The following is a 17868-nucleotide window of genomic DNA, read 5'->3' on the forward strand; positions in this document are numbered from 1 at the left end:
CTGCCCTGTGCAGAAAATGGCTGTGACGTGAAAAGTGCGTGGGAAACATCTTCCACAAGATGGGCCAGGGCTCAGATTGGCCTGGAAGAAATGCCCACCTCGACTTCACACATGCCAGCCGGGAGAGCCGAGTGCCGGTCTGTCTACAAGAAAAGGTGACCCAAGGCTCTGTCTGCACCTCCCTTCCGAAACCTAGGTTTCGCTCTCAGAAGTTTGACAATTCCAGTTGTCCCGAACAGGAAAGTTTCTCCACATTTTAGTTCTCCAAACAGAGAACAAAACCACCTCCAGGATTTTCTCATTTTCCGTTATTGTCAAGGAAACATAAACGGGGTGAAAATCTCGGTTATGACAACATCGTGTTTTAGGTAAGACCAAACATTCCATTTTATGGAAGAAGTATCTGATGATTTATGAGGGATGCCTGCCTTCATTACCTACCCGATGAACGGAAACACCGGGGCACGGACATAACATTTGAATACATGTCTTTGTCTCACATAAAAAGGACATCAAGACACTTCTTTTTACTTCGTCCCCAAGAAGGTGTATTTGTGAAGACAAAGTCTTTGACAGCTGGAGCTGAGGGCGGGCGGCCCCCAGACCCTCCCAACCCCGCGCTGCCACAGAGCCTTCTGAGAGCTGTAGTCTAAGCCTGAGGGCAGGACCAGGCTAGGGAGTGAGACTATGGACTACAACTCCCAGAAGGCCACGCTCCTGGGTGACACCTACTTTCCGGCATCGCCCGCAAGTTCCTTCCTCGGGAGGAGGACCCGCCCCGCGGAGCCTCTGGGAGATGTAGTACAGGCCCAGGGTGTCCACGTCCGCCATCTGGTGGACAAAGCTAGTGTAACTATAAATTCCCTATAATTTTGGAATTCTCCGGCTTCTTGGGACTCTCCGGAGCCGCCGATTGAGCGCTTCTGGAGTTTGGGAACCTGACCAACGGTAGCTTCCGGGAATTACGGTTAGAGAAATCTGTTTCATTGCCGACTGGGCCCGACCGGGGAGCCTAAACTCCTAGGCCGGGAAGGCCCCGTTCCCCAGCCCAGGCCCAGTCATGCATGCCCATTGGGCGGACACCGCCACCGCCGCGCCTTCTGGGAAACGTAGTCTGACTCTCTGGGCGCGGAGTTGTGTCGACGGCTGGACTAGGGCTAGGGCTCCCGCGGCAGAACTACAACTCCCGGAATGCCGTTGCGGCGAGGTCCGGCGTTCCGGGTCCCGGGCCGAGTACTCCCATTGGTCAGGGGCTGCAGCGCGGGGTTTTCTGGTCGTGGTAGTTTCGCCTCGCCACGGCGCCGGCGTCGCGCTGAGAGGCTGCGAGGCTGCGCTGGGCGGACCGCTCGGGTTTCTTCCGTGGTGTGGGGCCTCCCCGAGCGGTCTATCCGGAGCCCCCAGCCAGTGGGCGCCGGAGGGAGCGGGTGGGGCTGCTGGTGGCTGCTTGAGGACCTCGGAGTCGGAAGAAGCGATGGCCGCGGGGCCCCTGGCAGACCACCCCCCGGTGAGTGGCCGCGCGCCCACCCTTTGCGGGCGGGGTCTGGACCCTGCTTTCGAGGCTTGGGTGGGAGTTGGTGCCCCAGCCCGTCGTTCTGAACGAACGAGGCGGAAAACCTCAGTAATCCTGAAGTCCTGAGGTATATCCGCGAAGTCCCGTAACCCGTAGAGATGGAAACAAAACCTCCCAGCAAGAAAGTTACAGACCCAGATTCCATATGGCTTTAGCTACCACACATTTAAGGGACAAACTGTATCTGTCTTTCCATCATCTGGAATGATTGTCTAAAAGAGAGAACATCTCTCAGTTCGTTTTTATGAAGCCACCATAACCATGATTCCAAGACGTGTAAACTCTGAGCTCAGGGTCCTCATTTGAAAAAACAAAAACCACCCCAGGAAGTGGGAACTGCTTCCTGAGACTCTTGTGAGGATTAAGAAAATTTCCATTAGGTAAAGTGCTCACTTAATAAGTACAGCGCCCAACGTGGAAAGAGAACCCTTGGCAAACGTTAGCATTTTTATCAGCAAATATTAACGTTATCATTTTTATGTACCTGGTGGTATAAAAAAAAGGAAGGGGAACCCTAAAGGGAACTGTTCATTTGGTCTTGTAGAAGATCACAAGTTGATCAAGAAATGGGTGAGATATGTAGAGGGTAAACGTTTTAGTATAATGGGGGCTCACCTCTGAAATGGCTGATGCAGACACCTGATGCCCGGCAGGAAGGCTCAGGTATATCCCTCAGAAGCCAGAACGCTTTCAGGACATCTCCTGTACACCTGGGTGCATCTTCACATTCCCACATAGCCCCTCCCTGCTGTCTGGGAACTTTGCAGGGGTAAGGGTCGTGGCTCAGCAGACATGTGGGTGACATTTCAGGGGCAGGTAACCTTCGATGATGTGGCAGTGGACTTCACCCAGGAGGAGTGGGGCCTGCTGGGCCCTGCCCAGCGGACTCTGTACCATGACGTGATGCTGGAGACCTTAAGACACCTGGTCACTGTGGGTGAGGCTGTTCCCCATGTCAACTTCTATTTGCCTGGGGTCTTGGCAGAGTGGGTTTGATTTAGCTGGGAGTGTGAGTCACTGGGGGATTTCTCCTCATCAGACCTCACAGCCTGAGAGACTGCCTGGTTCATTTTGTAGAGCATGTGACTCTTGATCTTGGGGTTGTGAGTTCAAGCCCCATGTTGGGCATAGAGCTTACTTAAAAATAAATAAAACAAAATGTTGTCACAAAATGCATATGAAAAAAACCCAAACCTCACAGCTTGATCACTCATTTACACAGGACCTTGGAACCCCACGCCAGATATTGTTGCCCACCTGGAACTCAGAATAGACCAATGGATGATGGGCAGAGGGCTCACCCAAGATTCCTGCCTAGGTGAGATGGGGAAATTTTCTTTACAGTCAGTGTTTGTTTATATGTTCCTTCATATCTTCCTTTTCTAGTGCTTTTCATTACCTTTGGCATTTCCATAAATCCATCTGGGATCATTTTCCTTTTCTTAGAGTTCCCTTTATCATTTCTTTTAGAATGACAAAATGCCCTCATTTTGTATTTGCCTGAAAATGTCTTTATTTCATCTTCATTTTGGAAAGATACTGTAAACAGAGAATTTTAGGTTGTCAGGTTTTTTGTTTTTTGTTCTTTTTCTTTTTCTCAGCACTTTAAAGACACCACACAGTTGTCTTCTAGACTCCATGGTTTCTGTTGAGAAGTCAGCCTCCATCTTATTATTGTTACTTTGAAGAAAATGGGTATTTTTTTATTTTTTTGCCAACAATACTTTATTTTATTTTATTTATTTATTTTTTAAAGATTTTATTTATTTATTTGACAGAGATAGAGACAGCCAGCGAGAGAGGGAACACAGCAGGGGGAGTGGGAGAGGAAGAAGCAGGCTCATAGCGGAGGAGCCTGATGTGGGGCTCGATCCCATAACGCCGGGATCACGCCCTGAGCCGAAGGCAGACCCTTAACCGCTGTGCCACCCAGGAGCCCCAACAATGGTTTAACTTGTTTTCCTTTTCTCTGGCTTTTTGGGGCAGAAACTTAGGTCATTGATTTTAATGCTTTTTTCCTTTCTAATGTTTGCATTTATAGCTTTACATTTTCCTTCAAGTCTTATTTCAACCGCCTCCTGCACTTTTTCACATGTATTTTCATTATTGTTCAGTTCATTATTCTTTTTGTTTTCCAAATGTCTTGAACTGAATTGTAATGAAAACACAACATATGAAAGTGATTTCTTCTTTGATTTGTGAAGTAAATTGTTCAATTTCTAAATATGAGGGGATTTCTGTTATTGATGTCTAGATTATTTCCATTGTGGTTGAAGAACATACTCTGTATGAATTCAGTCCTTTTAAATTTATTGAGAAATGTTTTTACGATACAGCATGTGGTCTTTTTGGTGAATGTGTATTCTGCTACTGTTGGGTGTGGTGTTTGATAAAGATCTGTCATCACTTTAAAGTCTTGAATCCTTCTAGACTTCTGTCATTCTGGCCTGCTGGATGAGGCTCCCACTTGTGTTTCAGTTCTCTCTGAAAGGCAAGCACCGTTTACCAACTGTTGTTTAGAGAGCAGAGAGGGTTTAACAGGGAACAAATGAATGAAATCAGAACTGATGGTTTAGTTCTTACATCTCTGGGTATGGTGCTTTAAGCCCACACTGCCTGTGAACTTTCACCTTTTTGGGGGTGAGTCTTTAATATGTACCCAGTGAAAAGTTACATTTTAAAAGTGGGAATTGAGTCTCATGTATATCTTCCCCCCAGAGACCATCATTTAGAATGGTTTTACTAGCTTTATTTATAACATTGAAGTATGTAATGAAGTGCTAAGAAGTTTGATATCAGATGTCAAAATCATAAGATTTTCTCTACAGATTGTTGCCCTTGAACACTAAACACCTAGGATGGTACCTTTGACCAGTCTAGATAAACTCTCTGTTTTTATCTCTTCGAATGTGTCCTCTGCTGCTTTGATCTCTCATGTAACTCCAGCTACACATTAGTCCTTTTGTCAGATGTTCTGTTTTAAAATTCTTTTCTTTCCCTTTGTATCATCATATAATTTCTGCTTTCCTACCTTTGAATTCACAGATTCTTCTTCCATGTCCAGTCTGCTGTTAAGTCTATTCATGGTTTATTTCAGCTACTGTATTTTTATTTAATTCCAGAATGGGATTTTTACTTGGTTCTTTTTTCAAAATTTCCATGAAATTCTGTGTTTTGATAGGTTGGTTTTTTTTCTCTAGTCAATGTAAGTGAAATTTTATTGAGGCCCCAGGGCCATGGGGCTTGGGCAGGAGGCCACCCTGCAAAGAAAGGAAGAGCTGATGGAGGGGCTTTATTGACCTTTTTCTGGGGGTGCAGATGGTTGGTTTGGCCACACGTCTGGTGGGAGCACAACACTCACTGCAGTTGTATTTCTGGGCAAGCTGGCAGAGGGAGGGCTGGGTGATGCCACCTCCAGGCCAAGCGCCAAGTGCTGGGTCTCTTCCTGGATATTGTAGTCTGAGAGAGTGCAGCCATCCTCCAGCTGTTTGCCCCCCAAAACAGACACTGCTGGTCAGGTGGGATGCCCTCATTGTCTTGGCTTTGACATTCTCAGTGGCATCACTGGGCTTGAGTTTGAGGGTAATGGCCTTGCTTGTCAGGGTCTCCATGAAGATCTACTTCTCTGTGTTTGCTGCTTGGCCACCAAGTTGAAGAGAAAGAGCCATAATGGTTACTTTTAAATCTTTTCCTGCTACTTCTAATGTTTGGTATATCTGTTTCCGTTGACTTTTTTTTTCTTGATTATGAGTCACATTTTCCTGTTCCTTTACATGTCTAGTCAGTTTTTGTCTACTGGTGCAGATGCTGCAGATGAGGCATTGGAGAGACTATGGATTCTTATCTTCTACTAAGAGTATGAGGTTTTTTTCCTGATAGGCAGTTAAATTACTACAAATCACCCTAATCCTGATGAGCCTCAGTTTTAGGATTTATTAAGGTGATATAACTTCGGTTTTGCTTTAATCCTTGGATGTAGTCCTTATCCTTAGGGCATGGTGTTTCCTCCTAAGGTACAACTTTCTAGAGTCTCACCTGAATGCCTCAGGTGCTTACTGGGTCAGAGCTAATGTCTCCCAACACTGGGTGACTTCTGAAACCTCTGCTCAGCCCTGTAACAGCTGTTCTTTGTCAGGTTTTAGCCTTCTGTGCATTTGCAGCTGGACTCCAGTCAAGGACTCAAGGAGGAACCCTCTGTAGGTTTCCAGACCCCTTTTTGCTCTGCATGACCTTGCAAAGCCCTCCTCACCTTCAATTCCGTAGCCTCCGCCCATGTCAGAAACATAAGGCCTACCCCCCCGATGGGGGCAGGCTGCTAGGGAGCATGATCAGGTACCCTGTTTGTCCACCTCACAGACACGTCCCAAGCATCCCCGGTGCTCCAGGGATGTGCTGATCACTCTTTTTTGTTTGTCTGTCTGTGGAGTCCTCTTGTTCTCTGTGTACAATTTGGGCACTGGAGACACACTGTGAATGGGACGGGCAAGGTTCCCACCACTGTGGAGCCTAAAGCCTCTAGTGTATAATGTCTGGGGAGGGGCAGACAATAAAGAACAAAAAGAACAAGGTGATGTTGACTAATGCTAAACAGTGGTATGAGGGAAATAAAATAGGACAGTGAGGTGGAAAGTGATGAGGGACCCATGCAGGCTGGGAGGTTGGGAAGGGTCTCTCAGAGGAGGTGACCTGGGACTTGAGAACTGCATGATGAAAAGGGGAAGGGTTGCTGAAGCTGAAGACTTTGAAGACCAAAGGAAGGTCCTCAAGCAGAGGAACTCTGTGCTGTTGGTGGAAATGGTCTTGCTTAGGGAGAACTAAAGAAATCCAGAATGAGAAGGATCGAGGATAACTGAGGTAGTCTGACCCAGCTTCTGGATGCTTTGGAAGACTGGATCAAAAGAAGTGTTCTTGGTGTCATGAAACTGGTTTGTTGGGAAGGTTAATTTGGTATTGATTACAGGCAGAAAAGACGTTAAGTGGAGAAATGAATCCGAACTCTGGGATGTCCAAGCATAAATGACAGGCGGCTGTCCTGAACATCTTATCTCCAGGAATGTCTGCCTGTTCCATGACCTGTCTCCTAATGGTGTCCCCTCTGCCTGTTGTGCTGATCACTCTTTAGGTTGGTCAGTCTTCCTGTGGGTTCTTTGTGTTCTGCGTGTACCCTCCGCGGCTTCTCTTCTAAAAGTTCCGTCTTTTTTTTTTTTTTGGTTGGTACTTTAAAACGTCTACACATGATGTGCACATCTTGTTGCTTTTATCTCAACATTCTCACACTAGGAGTTTTCTTCTAAGCACCCAAATTATTTTTAATTTCCTTCTAGAATGGGAGAAGAGACCTAAAAGCCAGCAGTTGCCACCAACAGAGGCCTTTTCTGGGAAGAAGTTACCCAGCAGCATGAACCTGACAAGATCCGCAGTGGATGGTTGCTGGCGTTCTACCATAGCAGACGACTGGGAATCCGGGGATGAGTCAGAGAAGCAGGAGATGCACGGTCGCAGTTTGGGGCCAGTGGAACATAAACAAGGGCAAGTAGTGACCCGGGATGGGGATTGGGGAAATGCTGAGGTGGTGGGAGAATGCAGCTTCAATTCAGACTTTGTTTCTTCACAGAGATTTCTTGTCAAAGAATATTTCCATCAAATTGACTCAATTCAAAGCTTACAGCATAATTTTATTTTAAAAAATCCTCAGGAAATCTTGGTAGGGAAGAAACCTTGTAAAGGCAATCCATGTGGAAAAGCCTTGGAAAAACTGTCTAAGTTGAACGAGCATGGAAAATATACCAACCAGAGCATACACCTTTCTACACATGAGATAATTAATGTAGGAGAGAAAGTCTATGGATGTAAAGAAACTGGAGATTTTTTTACCTATAGTTCACCCCTCTCTCAGGCCATGAGAACTCATACTAAGGAGAAACCTTATGAATGTAATGAATGTGGGAAAGCCTTTAAGAAACTTTCATCTCTTTCTTACCATCTGAGAAATCATGATAGAGAGAGAGCCTATGAATGTAATGAATGTGGGAAGTCTTTCTGGCAGAGCCTTCACCTCATTTTACACCAGAGAACTCACACTGGTGAGAAACCTTATGAATGTAATAAATGTGGAAAATCTTTTAGCCAAAATTCTCACCTTAATGTACACCGGAGAATTCATACTGGAGAGAAACCCTATAAATGTGATGAATGTGGAAAATCCTTCAGTGGAAGGTCTAATCTTAATGTGCATAAGAGAACACATACTGGAGAAAAACCCTATACGTGTACTGAATGTGGGAAAGCCTTTAGTGATCGCTCCTCGTATACACAACATGAAAGGACGCACACTGGAGAGAAACCATACAAATGTGATGAATGTGGAAAAGCCTTTAGTCACAGCTCTCACCTTACAGTTCACAAGAGAATCCATACTGGTGAGAAGCCATATAAATGTAATGAATGTGGGAAAACTTTCAGTTTTCATTTATCCTTCACTCAACATAAGAGAACACACACTGGAGAGAAACCATATAAATGTCATCGATGTGGGAAAGCTTTCAATCAAGGTTCTAATTTTATTGGGCACCAAAGAACTCATACCAGAGAGAAAAAACTACATATTTCATTTTAATATATAAAAACTGTACACATACATTTACATTTTGTGGTTTTTTGACGCATTTCCAGAGAAGGGCTGAATATGCGTAGCATTTGGTACCTAGGAAAATTTTTTAATTAGTGTGATCAAAACTCTCTTTGGTAACATTAATTAATGTGATTGTCCAGTGTGGGAAGGACTATTGCCCAGAAGTCAAAATAGGTTGATGATATTTGACTGAATGACTGATGAACCATTCCAAAGAGCCAGAGTGCCATTATTTGCTTCATTGTTCTCCCAGTGCTAGAAAATTAGGCTGCTTCTAGTTTGTTTCAGGAATTCATTATAAACTATAATTAGGAACACTGTGTAGAAACATGGAAAATGCCTATAATACAGTTGACCCTTGAACAACACAGTTTTAAACTGTGCACGTCCACTTATACGTGGATTTTTTCAATAAATACAGTACAGTATTGTAAATTTATAATTCTTCCTTATGATTTTCTTTTCTCTAGCTTACTTTATTATAGGAATACAGTATATAATATATATAATATATAAAATATGTGTTTATCAACTGACTTTTTATTCTCAGTAAGATTGCCAGTCAACAGGAGGCTATTGGTCAAGTTCTTGGAGAGTCAGGGCATCAGCACTCCCAACCCCCACATTGTTCAAGGGTCAACTGTAGTGAAATGTGAACTGTTGTGACTGCGTTGCCCTATATATGCGTTTGGAGAAGGGCTTAGAAGAAAACAGAGATGAACATAGCTAATCAATAAAAGTCGTTGGATACCGTGTGGCTTTCCTTTTATGTTCAAAACTTTCCTTTTCTTTTTATGTTCAAAACAATGTTATGGGGCGCCTGGTGGCTCAGTTGGTTGAGCATCCACGACTCTTGGTTTCGGTCAGGTCATGATCTCAGGGTCATGAGATCGAGCCCTGTGTCGGGTCCCACAAGATTCTCTCCCTCTCCTTCTGCCCCTCCCTCTGCTCACACGTTCTCTTTCTTTCCCAAATAAATAAGTCTTTTTTTAAAAAACTGCTACAGTTTTACAGTAAATAAAAAGACAAAGAGGAGTGGGGCACCTGGGTGGCACAGTCAGTTAAAGCGTCGACGCTCAGCTTTGGCTTGGGTCGTGATCTCAGGGTTGTGAGACTGAGTCCCAGGACGGGCTCTGCACTGATACACAACTGTTCCAGAACATGTAGAAAGCTGAATATTTACCTCTCTTGTGATACCGGTTTGTTGAAACTCAAAGAAAGAACAATTAAAGGCCAATATCTCTCAGGACTATTAATGCAAAATTTCCAGATCAGATCCTGCCAGTAAAGACAGTATAGCTAGTACATTTGAATTCAGGAACATTCACTCCAGGAATCAGCCTACTGAGTATTAGGAAATATATAACTGTAATACCCCATTTTTAATCAATCAATGGAGAAACCCAGTCATCTCAATGATTAATGAGGAAGAAGTTGATAAAATTTAATATTTAAAGATGAAGGGGAAAAAACCTGGTTAACAGGAAAAAAATATTTTTATTGTATGGTATCAGACTGAAATGGTGACACTACCACTGAGGTTGGCAAACTATGGCCCACAGGCCAAATCTGGCCCATGTGTTTTTGTAAATAGTCTTATTGGAACACAGCCACACCCACTCATTCCCATATGTCTGTGGCTGCTTTAACACTGACGTGGAACTGAGTAGTTGTGTAAGAGATTGCATCGCCTGAAAAGGCAAAATATTTACCAGAAAAGCCTTGCCAGTCCCAGATGTAGAGCCATCTCCATTCCATTCAGGGAGCACCAAGGCAAGGTTGCTCACTAGTCCTTTGTATGAACAGGAAATTCACAGAAGGAATACAAATGGACAATAAATACATTTAAAAAGTACATGAGTTCATCAGTCATCAAAGAGATGCAAATAAAAATGATGAAAATTAATACTGAGCAGCTGTTATGAGGTGGGCAGTACCCCAAGCATGCAGTCTACATTATCTCATTTAATACAAAGATCCTGGTGAGGCAAGTTCTATTATTTCCATATTATAGATGCAGAAAACACAGTCTAGAGAGGCTAACTGGAAGGTAAAGATGGACAAAGATTTAAAAAGACTATGTTGGAGGGGCGCCTGGGTAGCGCAGTCGTTAAGCGTCTGCCTTCGGCTCAGCGTCATCCCGGCGTTCTGGGATCGAGTCCCACATCGCGCTCCTCCTCTGGGAGCCTGCTTCTTCCTCTCCCACTCCCCCTGCTGTGTTCCCTCTCTCGCTGGCTGTCGCTCTGTCACATAAATAAATAAAATCTTAAAAAAATAAAAAATAAAAAGACTAAGTTGGAGGGGCGCCTGGGTGGCTCAGCTGGTTCAGTGTCCTTTTTTTTTTTTTTCCCCAAGATTTTATTTATTAGAGAGAGCATGGGAGAAAGAGCATGAACAGAGAGATCAGGAGCAGGGAGATCAGCAGAGGGAGAGGGAGAAGCAGGCTCCCTGCTCAGCAGGGAGCCCAATATGGGGCCCGATCCCAGGACCCTGACATCATAACCTGAGCTGAAGGCAGATGCTTAACCGACTGAGCCACCCAGGGGCCCCAGTGTCTGACTCTTGATTTTGGCTCCGGTCATGATCTCAGGGTTGTGAGATCAAGTCCCATGTTGGGCTCTATGCTCAGTGCAGAGTCGGCTTGAGATTCTCTTCTCCCACTGCCCCCACCCCCGCTCATGTTCTCTGTCTCTCTCACTCTAATAAATAAATTAAATCTTCAAAAAAAAAAATAGTATGAAATTGGGGTGTCTGCCTAGCTCAGTCAGTAAAGCATGGGACTCTTGATCTTGGGGTCATGAGTTCAAACCCCGTGTTGGGGATAGAGTTTACTTAAGGAAAAAAAAAAAGGAAACTAAAAAAGTAGTAGGAATTGGATTCTGTTATTCAGCACGCATGGATGCTTCCACAGGTGCACCCTCTTTGTAGGACAGTTAGGTTGGAAGCGTCCAAACGCAAAGTGTGTTCATGAGTTGATTCAGCAATCTCACCTTTGCAATTTATCCATGGCAATAACTACGATGAGATTATAGTCATATATTTTGTGCATTTTTGTGTCTGTTGCTTTCCCTTAGCAAAAAATTTTTGAGACTTATCTATGTCATTACATGGATCGGTAATTGTTTTTTTTTATTGCTGGGTAGTATTTATTCCATTGGATGAATATAGCACAATTTACCCATTCTCAGATTGATGGAAATCTGGAATGTTCCCAGTTTTTGGTTACTATGAGTAAAGGTGCTATGAACATTCTTATCAAGGTTGTTTTGTTTTTATGGGTATATGCTTTCATTTCTCTTGGAGAAATTCCTAGAGGTGACATGGCTGAGTTATGGAATAGATGTATGCTCAGCTTTTTAAGAAACTGTCAGTTCTATAAAGTGGTTGAAATACTTTATGCAAGTACTGGCCATGTATTAGAATTCCTGCTGTTCCACATCCTCACCAAATTCTGGCATTGTCTTTTTCATTTTGGCCATTCCTGTGAGTGAGGGTTTTTTATTTATATGTTTATGTATTTATGTATGTATGTATTTATTTTTAAAGATTTTATTTATTTATTTATTTGACAGACAGTGAGAGAGGGAACACCAGCAAGGGGAGTGTGAGAGGGAGAAGCAGAATTCCCGCCGAGCGGGGAGCCCGATGTGGGGCTCGATCCCACGACCCTGGGATCATGACCTGAGCCGAAGGCAGATGCTTAATGGCTAAGCCACCCAGGCACTCCAGGGTTGTTCTTTTTTTTTTTTTTTTTTTAAAGATTTATTTATTTTAGAGAGAGCACATGAGCAGGGGGGTAGGAGGGGCAGAGGGGGAGAAAGAGAGAGGTGTCCCCTCAGATTCCCCACAGAGTGCAGAGGCAGTTGCAGGGCTCAATCCCACAACCCTGAGATTATGACTTGAGCCAAAACCAAGAGTCGCTCAACGAGTGAGCCACCCAGGGCCCCTCTAGTGAGTGTTCAGTGATATCTCATTCTGGTGTGATGACTAATGGCAGTTAACACTTTTTCATGTGCTTATTGGCTGCTTGGCATTGTTTAGTCAAGCCTCTTGCCCGTTTTTTGTTAGGCTGATTGTCTTTATTATTGAGTTGTAGGAGTTGTGTATATATTCTGGATACAAATCCTTTGTTAAATGTATATGTTGCAATATTTTATAAACAAAATTTTAGCAAATGGAATCCAATAACATAATAATAAAATAATAGAAATTTAAAAAGTCATGACCAAGTGGGTTTATCTAAAAAATGCACGGTTGGTTTAACCAAAATCAATAAATGTACTTCAGTGTATTAACAAGCTAAAAAAAAGTATATGATTATCTCAATACATGCAGAAAAAACTGACAAAATCCAATAGTCATTCCTGATTTAAAAAACAAACAACTCTCACCAAACCTGGAATAGAAGGCAATGTCCTCAACCTGACAAGGGACATCTACATCCAGAGCTAATATACTTACTGGTAAAAAACTGAATGCTTTACCCCTAAGATTAGAACAAGGCAAGGATGTCGGATCTCATCACTTCTATTCAACATTGTAATGGAGGTTCTGGCCAAGGCAGTTGGCAAGAAAATGGAATAAAATAAATCTAGATTGGGAAAGACATTTTATTTTTATTTTTAAAGAAAGATTTATACATTTGAGAGCGAGAGAGAATGATTTGACTCGGGAGAGGGAGAATCTCAAGCCAACCCCCACTGAGTGCGGAGCCCAGTGAGGGGCTTGATCCCAGGACCCCCGAGATCACGACCTGAGCAGAAATCAAGAGCCAGACACTCAACTGACTGAGCCATCCAGTTGTCCCGGAAAAGACATTTTAAACAATCCTTCTTTGCTTCAAAAGATACCATAAAGTAGGGGCACCTGGGTGGCACAGCGGTTAAGCGTCTGCCTTCGGCTCAGGGCGTGATCCTGGAGTTCTGGGATCGAGCCCCACGTCAGGCTCTTCCGCTATGAGCCTGCTTCTTCCTCTCCCACTCCCCCTGCTTGTGTTCCCTCTCTCGCTGGCTGTCTCTCTCTCTGTCGAATAAATAAATAAAATCTAAAAAAAAAAAAAAAAAAAAAAAAAAAGATACCATAAAGTAAAAGGTAAGTCACAACTTGGAAAGGATACATTCCTAATAAAAGATTAATGTCAAATTTCCGTGAAGAACTTTTATAAACCAGTAAGAAAAAGACTACCTGAGAGAAAAATGTATGAAGTAAGAAGTTAATTCAAAGAGAGAACACACAAATGGCTAACACTGTGAAAAGATTTTGAATCTCACCAATAAGAGAAGAGCAAACATCTCACAATGAAATACCATTTTCTACCCATGAATTGGCAAAAATGTAAAAAGCTGACATTAACAAGCATTGGTGAGGATGTGGAGCAAGTGGAACTCCTAACCGTTGCTTGGGGGCGTATGAAAAGGTGCAATCGTTTTTGGAAACATCTATCAGTGTTGGATATAAATATTCATTGCTATGGCCCGTCAGTACCCTGCGTCTGTCCATAAGGAGACCTGTATATGAGTGCTTTCACAGGGTTTCACTGAATTCCTTAGAACTTTATTATATTTTACATGTTTTTCTTAAAAGAAAAATGAGCAGACCTTTACCATTAAATCCCTGGGATGAGAAAAATTGCAGGCTGAATGCTGTGCTGGTGGCAGAAGCAGCAAGGAAGAGCTGTGAGAGGGGAAGCTTCTGCATGGCCACTGACGCAGAGAGGCATGCTGACTTCCATGTGGAGGTCTCACGGTCCCACAGAATGTTGAACTTAATAACTCCTGGGCTCCTAGCTGGTGACTATGAGTTAATCCTACGATTTGAGAGCATAGGTAACTTCAAGTCTAAATTGCACTAGTTATTTTACTATTGGTGATCCTATGGTTGTACGCTCATAAAAGGTCTTCTTTGTTCCAAGAAATGTGCCCTGGACTCCCCTTCCTTTACCTTTCATTCTCATCATCCGGCTGTGAGGAAACGGAACCAGCCAGAGCCCTTCAGGTGGCATGGGGTGACCACTCTTTAGGCATTTCCCAGAGGAAAGGCATGCCCCAGGAGAACCTGGATTCTCCTACTACTCTGATCTCTTCCCATTCAGAAGCCTGTGGCAGCTCAGAAATAGCTCAGACCCCCATAGTAGGGGCATCCAAGATGGCTGTGCTGCCCAGCCTTTGCCACCTCATAACATGGAGAGAACGGAGCGCCACACAGCACACTGGGGTAAATGGAGTGGGAGAGGGCTTGGGTCAGAGAAAGTAGTATCCTCCCACACCTATAACCCATTCTCTACCCAAAAAGGCCCTTGGTGAACAGCTGTGCCTTGAGGAGCCTGCCTTGCTCTGGGTATTACAGGCTGGACTGCAGCTCATGAAACAAAACCTTCAATCTACTACCTGTTGCCTCTACTTTTAAAATACTAACCTCTGCAACCGGACACTGATCACTCTGATCTAAGCGCCCATCATTTCCCACCTCGATTACTGCATTGGTTTCAGGGGTCACCCTGCTCCTTCCCTCACCCTCTTAGTCTATTCTCCACACAGAAACCTAAGTGACCTTTTGGTGAGGTCCGAACTCATCAGCGCTCTGCTCGAACCATGCGAAAACTTTCCATTTCACTCGAAGCCAGAGTCAGAGCCATCACGATGCCCATAAGGCTGTCTGCAATCAGGCCCCTCACTGCCCCTCTCTGACCAATGTGCTGTTCCCCCAACTGAGCAGTCTAAACTAGGGTGGACAAATGCACAGGCAAGATGAATCAGGAACAAGGAGGAAAAGGTGTGGAGCCAGGGAAGGTCGGGGTGAGGGTCACCTCAAACTCAGGTGGGAAGGAAGTTCCAAAAGGCTGTCGATGGGCTTGGGGATTCCAGGTTCAGCTAGAGCTGGAGGCTGGGGGTTGTGACTCAGGAATCCTTCCTGAGCTGGGTGAGGAGCCCTTTCGTCATCCTGGTCCATGCTCTTGAATAGTGGTTTGAATAACAGCCGCCAGGCAGAAATTTCATTTACCACGTTCCCTGCTCTAGTCTTAAACGGCTTGCAATAAATGCTCACTCCAGGAAATATTACAACATAGGTCGATGGCGATTTAGGCTCCCATAAAGCTTCGCCATCTAGAAAGAGATCTGGGAACAATTCCTTATGTTCTAAACTCTAGGGCTTCATACATATGCGAGGAGAAGCTTCAAACTAGCCTCCTCATCTAGAAAGGGAGATCAGAACAGGCACTTCCTTAGAGTATTGTAAATGTTAAATGAAAGGACCCCTTGAAAGCGTTCAGATCTGCGTATGGGACGCAGAAAACGATGAGACTTGGTCAAGTTCGCATCGCTAACGGCAGTTACCGTGAGCCCCCATTTCACAGATAGGCAAACTAAGGCTCACGGGGTCGCGACCTACCCAGGCCTTCCGGAGCTGAGCGGTGGCGGAGAGGGTGGTCTAGGCCCGGGACAGCACCTTCCGGCTCGCCGGGGACTGGGATACTAGTCGCCCAAGTCCCGGACGCCGCGGTTGCGGGACTCGAGGCGGAGTTGCTCCCGGTACTTGCCATGGCGACGCTTCCGGACCAGCCGGAAGCGTACTACCCGGAACTACAACTCCCAGGAGCCCGTGCGGCGCGTCCTGGTCGACGCCGGGGGAGCGGTCGCCATTGTCCGCCGCCGAGGTGAGGCGGTCGCCCAGGCGGTGGTCGTGTTACCGCTACAGCCACCGAGGACTAGGAGGGTCGGGAAAACGAGCGGGAAGACGCGGCGCCTGCCAACGGGGTCGGCACGGCACCACAACGGGTCCCGCGCCTGCCCTTTTCGCGCTGGCTTCGCGCCCCGGTTTCCCTTGGTTCTCCCACCCTCCTGCCTCCCGTCTCCGGGCTCGCGGCCGCGCTGGGCCGGCTGGGCGGGCCCGGGGGAACCCTGCACGTCGGGCCTGGCGCCGGATCGCGGCGGCCTGCCCGGCACGCCTTTGTCTCCCCCGCCGCGCGCGAGGATCCCAAGTGCACCGCTGGGCCGAACCTTGGAGCGGAACAAAGCCGGACGCCCCCGGCCGAGCGACCCCGAGCTTGTTAAGTCGCTTGCCGAGAGCGGCGGGGACGGGCTCGCAGGGGTGGGAGGCCGGGAGCCGCGAACCAGGTAAGGCCGTCCGCTCGCTGGTACGGGCTCCTGAGCATCACATCCGCCCCGGGGGTTGCAGAGGAAATCGGGCGGGAGGCCAGGCAGCCGGTGATGAGGACGCCTCTGACGCCGTTAATGGGAATGAACACCTTTCTTTCCCCAGCGAGTGTTTCTCGTCTCCGCGGGTTCACCGGAGGCGCAGAAGGACGGCGTCGAACGTGGGAGGGGAACAGGCCTCGGTTCCTTTAAGCTTGCAGTGACGGCTGACTTTGTTAAGTTGCAAACAACGGTGCAGAATAGTTTGCCTACTTTGAGTTTTGGCACAGATCCCGGTGTTCCTGGGGCCCAGTAGGCGTCCTGGTGCTTTATACACTCAGGAATCCGCAGAGCTCTGCCAGTTGGCCTTGGAACCCTCAGGGAGGTCTCGGGACTTGCACAAAGACTTGGAACTTAGGGAGTTTGTGGTCTGGGCTCCACACCAGGAAACAGACAGGTTGGGCCTGGTAGGTTTCTTGCTTCCCTCCCTCCTTTCCTTTTAGATAAAATTTGCATAACATAAAATTAACCATTTTAGACTACGATTCAGTGGTTTTTGTTGTATATTTACAGAGTTGTGAAATAAAAAAACTACTATCTAATTGCAGAACATTTTCATCAGCTCCCGAAAGAAATCCCTGCGCCCGTTAAGCGGTCAGTTGGCATTCCTCCCTCCCCGCCAGCTCTAGGCAGCCGCTGTTTTACTGGGCGGTGCCAGTAGATTTTACAGTAATTTTTTAAATCACTGAAAAGTTACCTTGAAGCTGTCACTGGCTGTCTCAGGAGTCATTGACAAATTTCCACGCTGTCATCCTGGATTGTGCTCTTTTTTCAGCTGATTCAACTCACTCTTCATTCTTTTGTTTTTGACATGTAAATTGTTTTCTTACAATGCTCCCCAGAAGTCTTCTCTTGCTTCTGTGGATGGGCTGCCTTTGTTTCCTGTGGATCTTCTCCAGAGAAAGGACCACTTTTGTGTTTTCCATTTTTGTCATTAGGTTTGTACTGCAGTTGCATTGCGTGAGTCACCAGAATCCCGTGCACCTGGGCAGGCACCTGGTCGATTGATCCTGTGGGATGGCAGCCATCAACCCGTGGGCTTCGTGGGGTGAGTCCAAATTCTGTTTCTTCTGGGCTGCCTCAGCAGCAGTCTGCTGCAGCCAAGGGTCAAAGCTGGGCAAGGGCTGAGGGTTTTGGGGGATTGGAGGGGGTCTCTTGGTCTTGGATAGAACTAGAACTGAGTGACATTTAAAAAGAAAAAACAAGTTGGTTGTTGGTGGAAAGGGAAACTTGTTGGTGTAATTTTTGTATATCTTATAGTCCTAAAATGTCTCATTAGTTCTAAGAGATTTTCTGGTGATTTGTGGGATTTCTTAGGCAGCCATACATCCAGTCAATTTCTCTACCACTGCCATATTTTACCTTTATTTTTGTTTCTGGTTTTTATAGCATTGGCATGTAATTTAAGAACAGTGTTGAATAGTGTGATGTCAGTGGTACACTATCTTTTGTGAGGTTTCATATACCTATCAATA

At 45.6% G+C, this 17868-nt stretch overlaps 1 protein-coding gene across 2 annotated transcripts in view; it reads left to right on the forward strand.

Moving 5' to 3' along the window:
- The first annotated feature begins 1280 nt into the window (after positions 1-1280).
- Positions 1281-17868, forward strand: part of ZNF606 (zinc finger protein 606) — a 37003-nt gene continuing 20415 nt past the window's right edge. The window contains exons 1-4 of one of the 2 annotated variants that reach the window (XM_057313890.1): positions 1281-1504; positions 2381-2507; positions 2793-2888; positions 6895-8109. In XM_057313890.1, coding sequence (XP_057169873.1) covers positions 1472-1504; positions 2381-2507; positions 2793-2888; positions 6895-8109 — 1471 coding nt within the window. In that variant the 5' untranslated portion in view covers positions 1281-1471. Of the gene's footprint in view, positions 1505-2380; positions 2508-2792; positions 2889-6894; positions 8110-10469; positions 16316-17331; positions 17442-17868 lie in introns of those variants that run through there. The other variant, XM_057313889.1, reaches the window with a different exon arrangement.

The sequence above is a fragment of the Ursus arctos genome, unplaced genomic scaffold (genome assembly GCF_023065955.2).
Source record: "Ursus arctos isolate Adak ecotype North America unplaced genomic scaffold, UrsArc2.0 scaffold_19, whole genome shotgun sequence".
In the NCBI taxonomy this organism is placed as follows: domain Eukaryota; kingdom Metazoa; phylum Chordata; class Mammalia; order Carnivora; family Ursidae; genus Ursus; species Ursus arctos.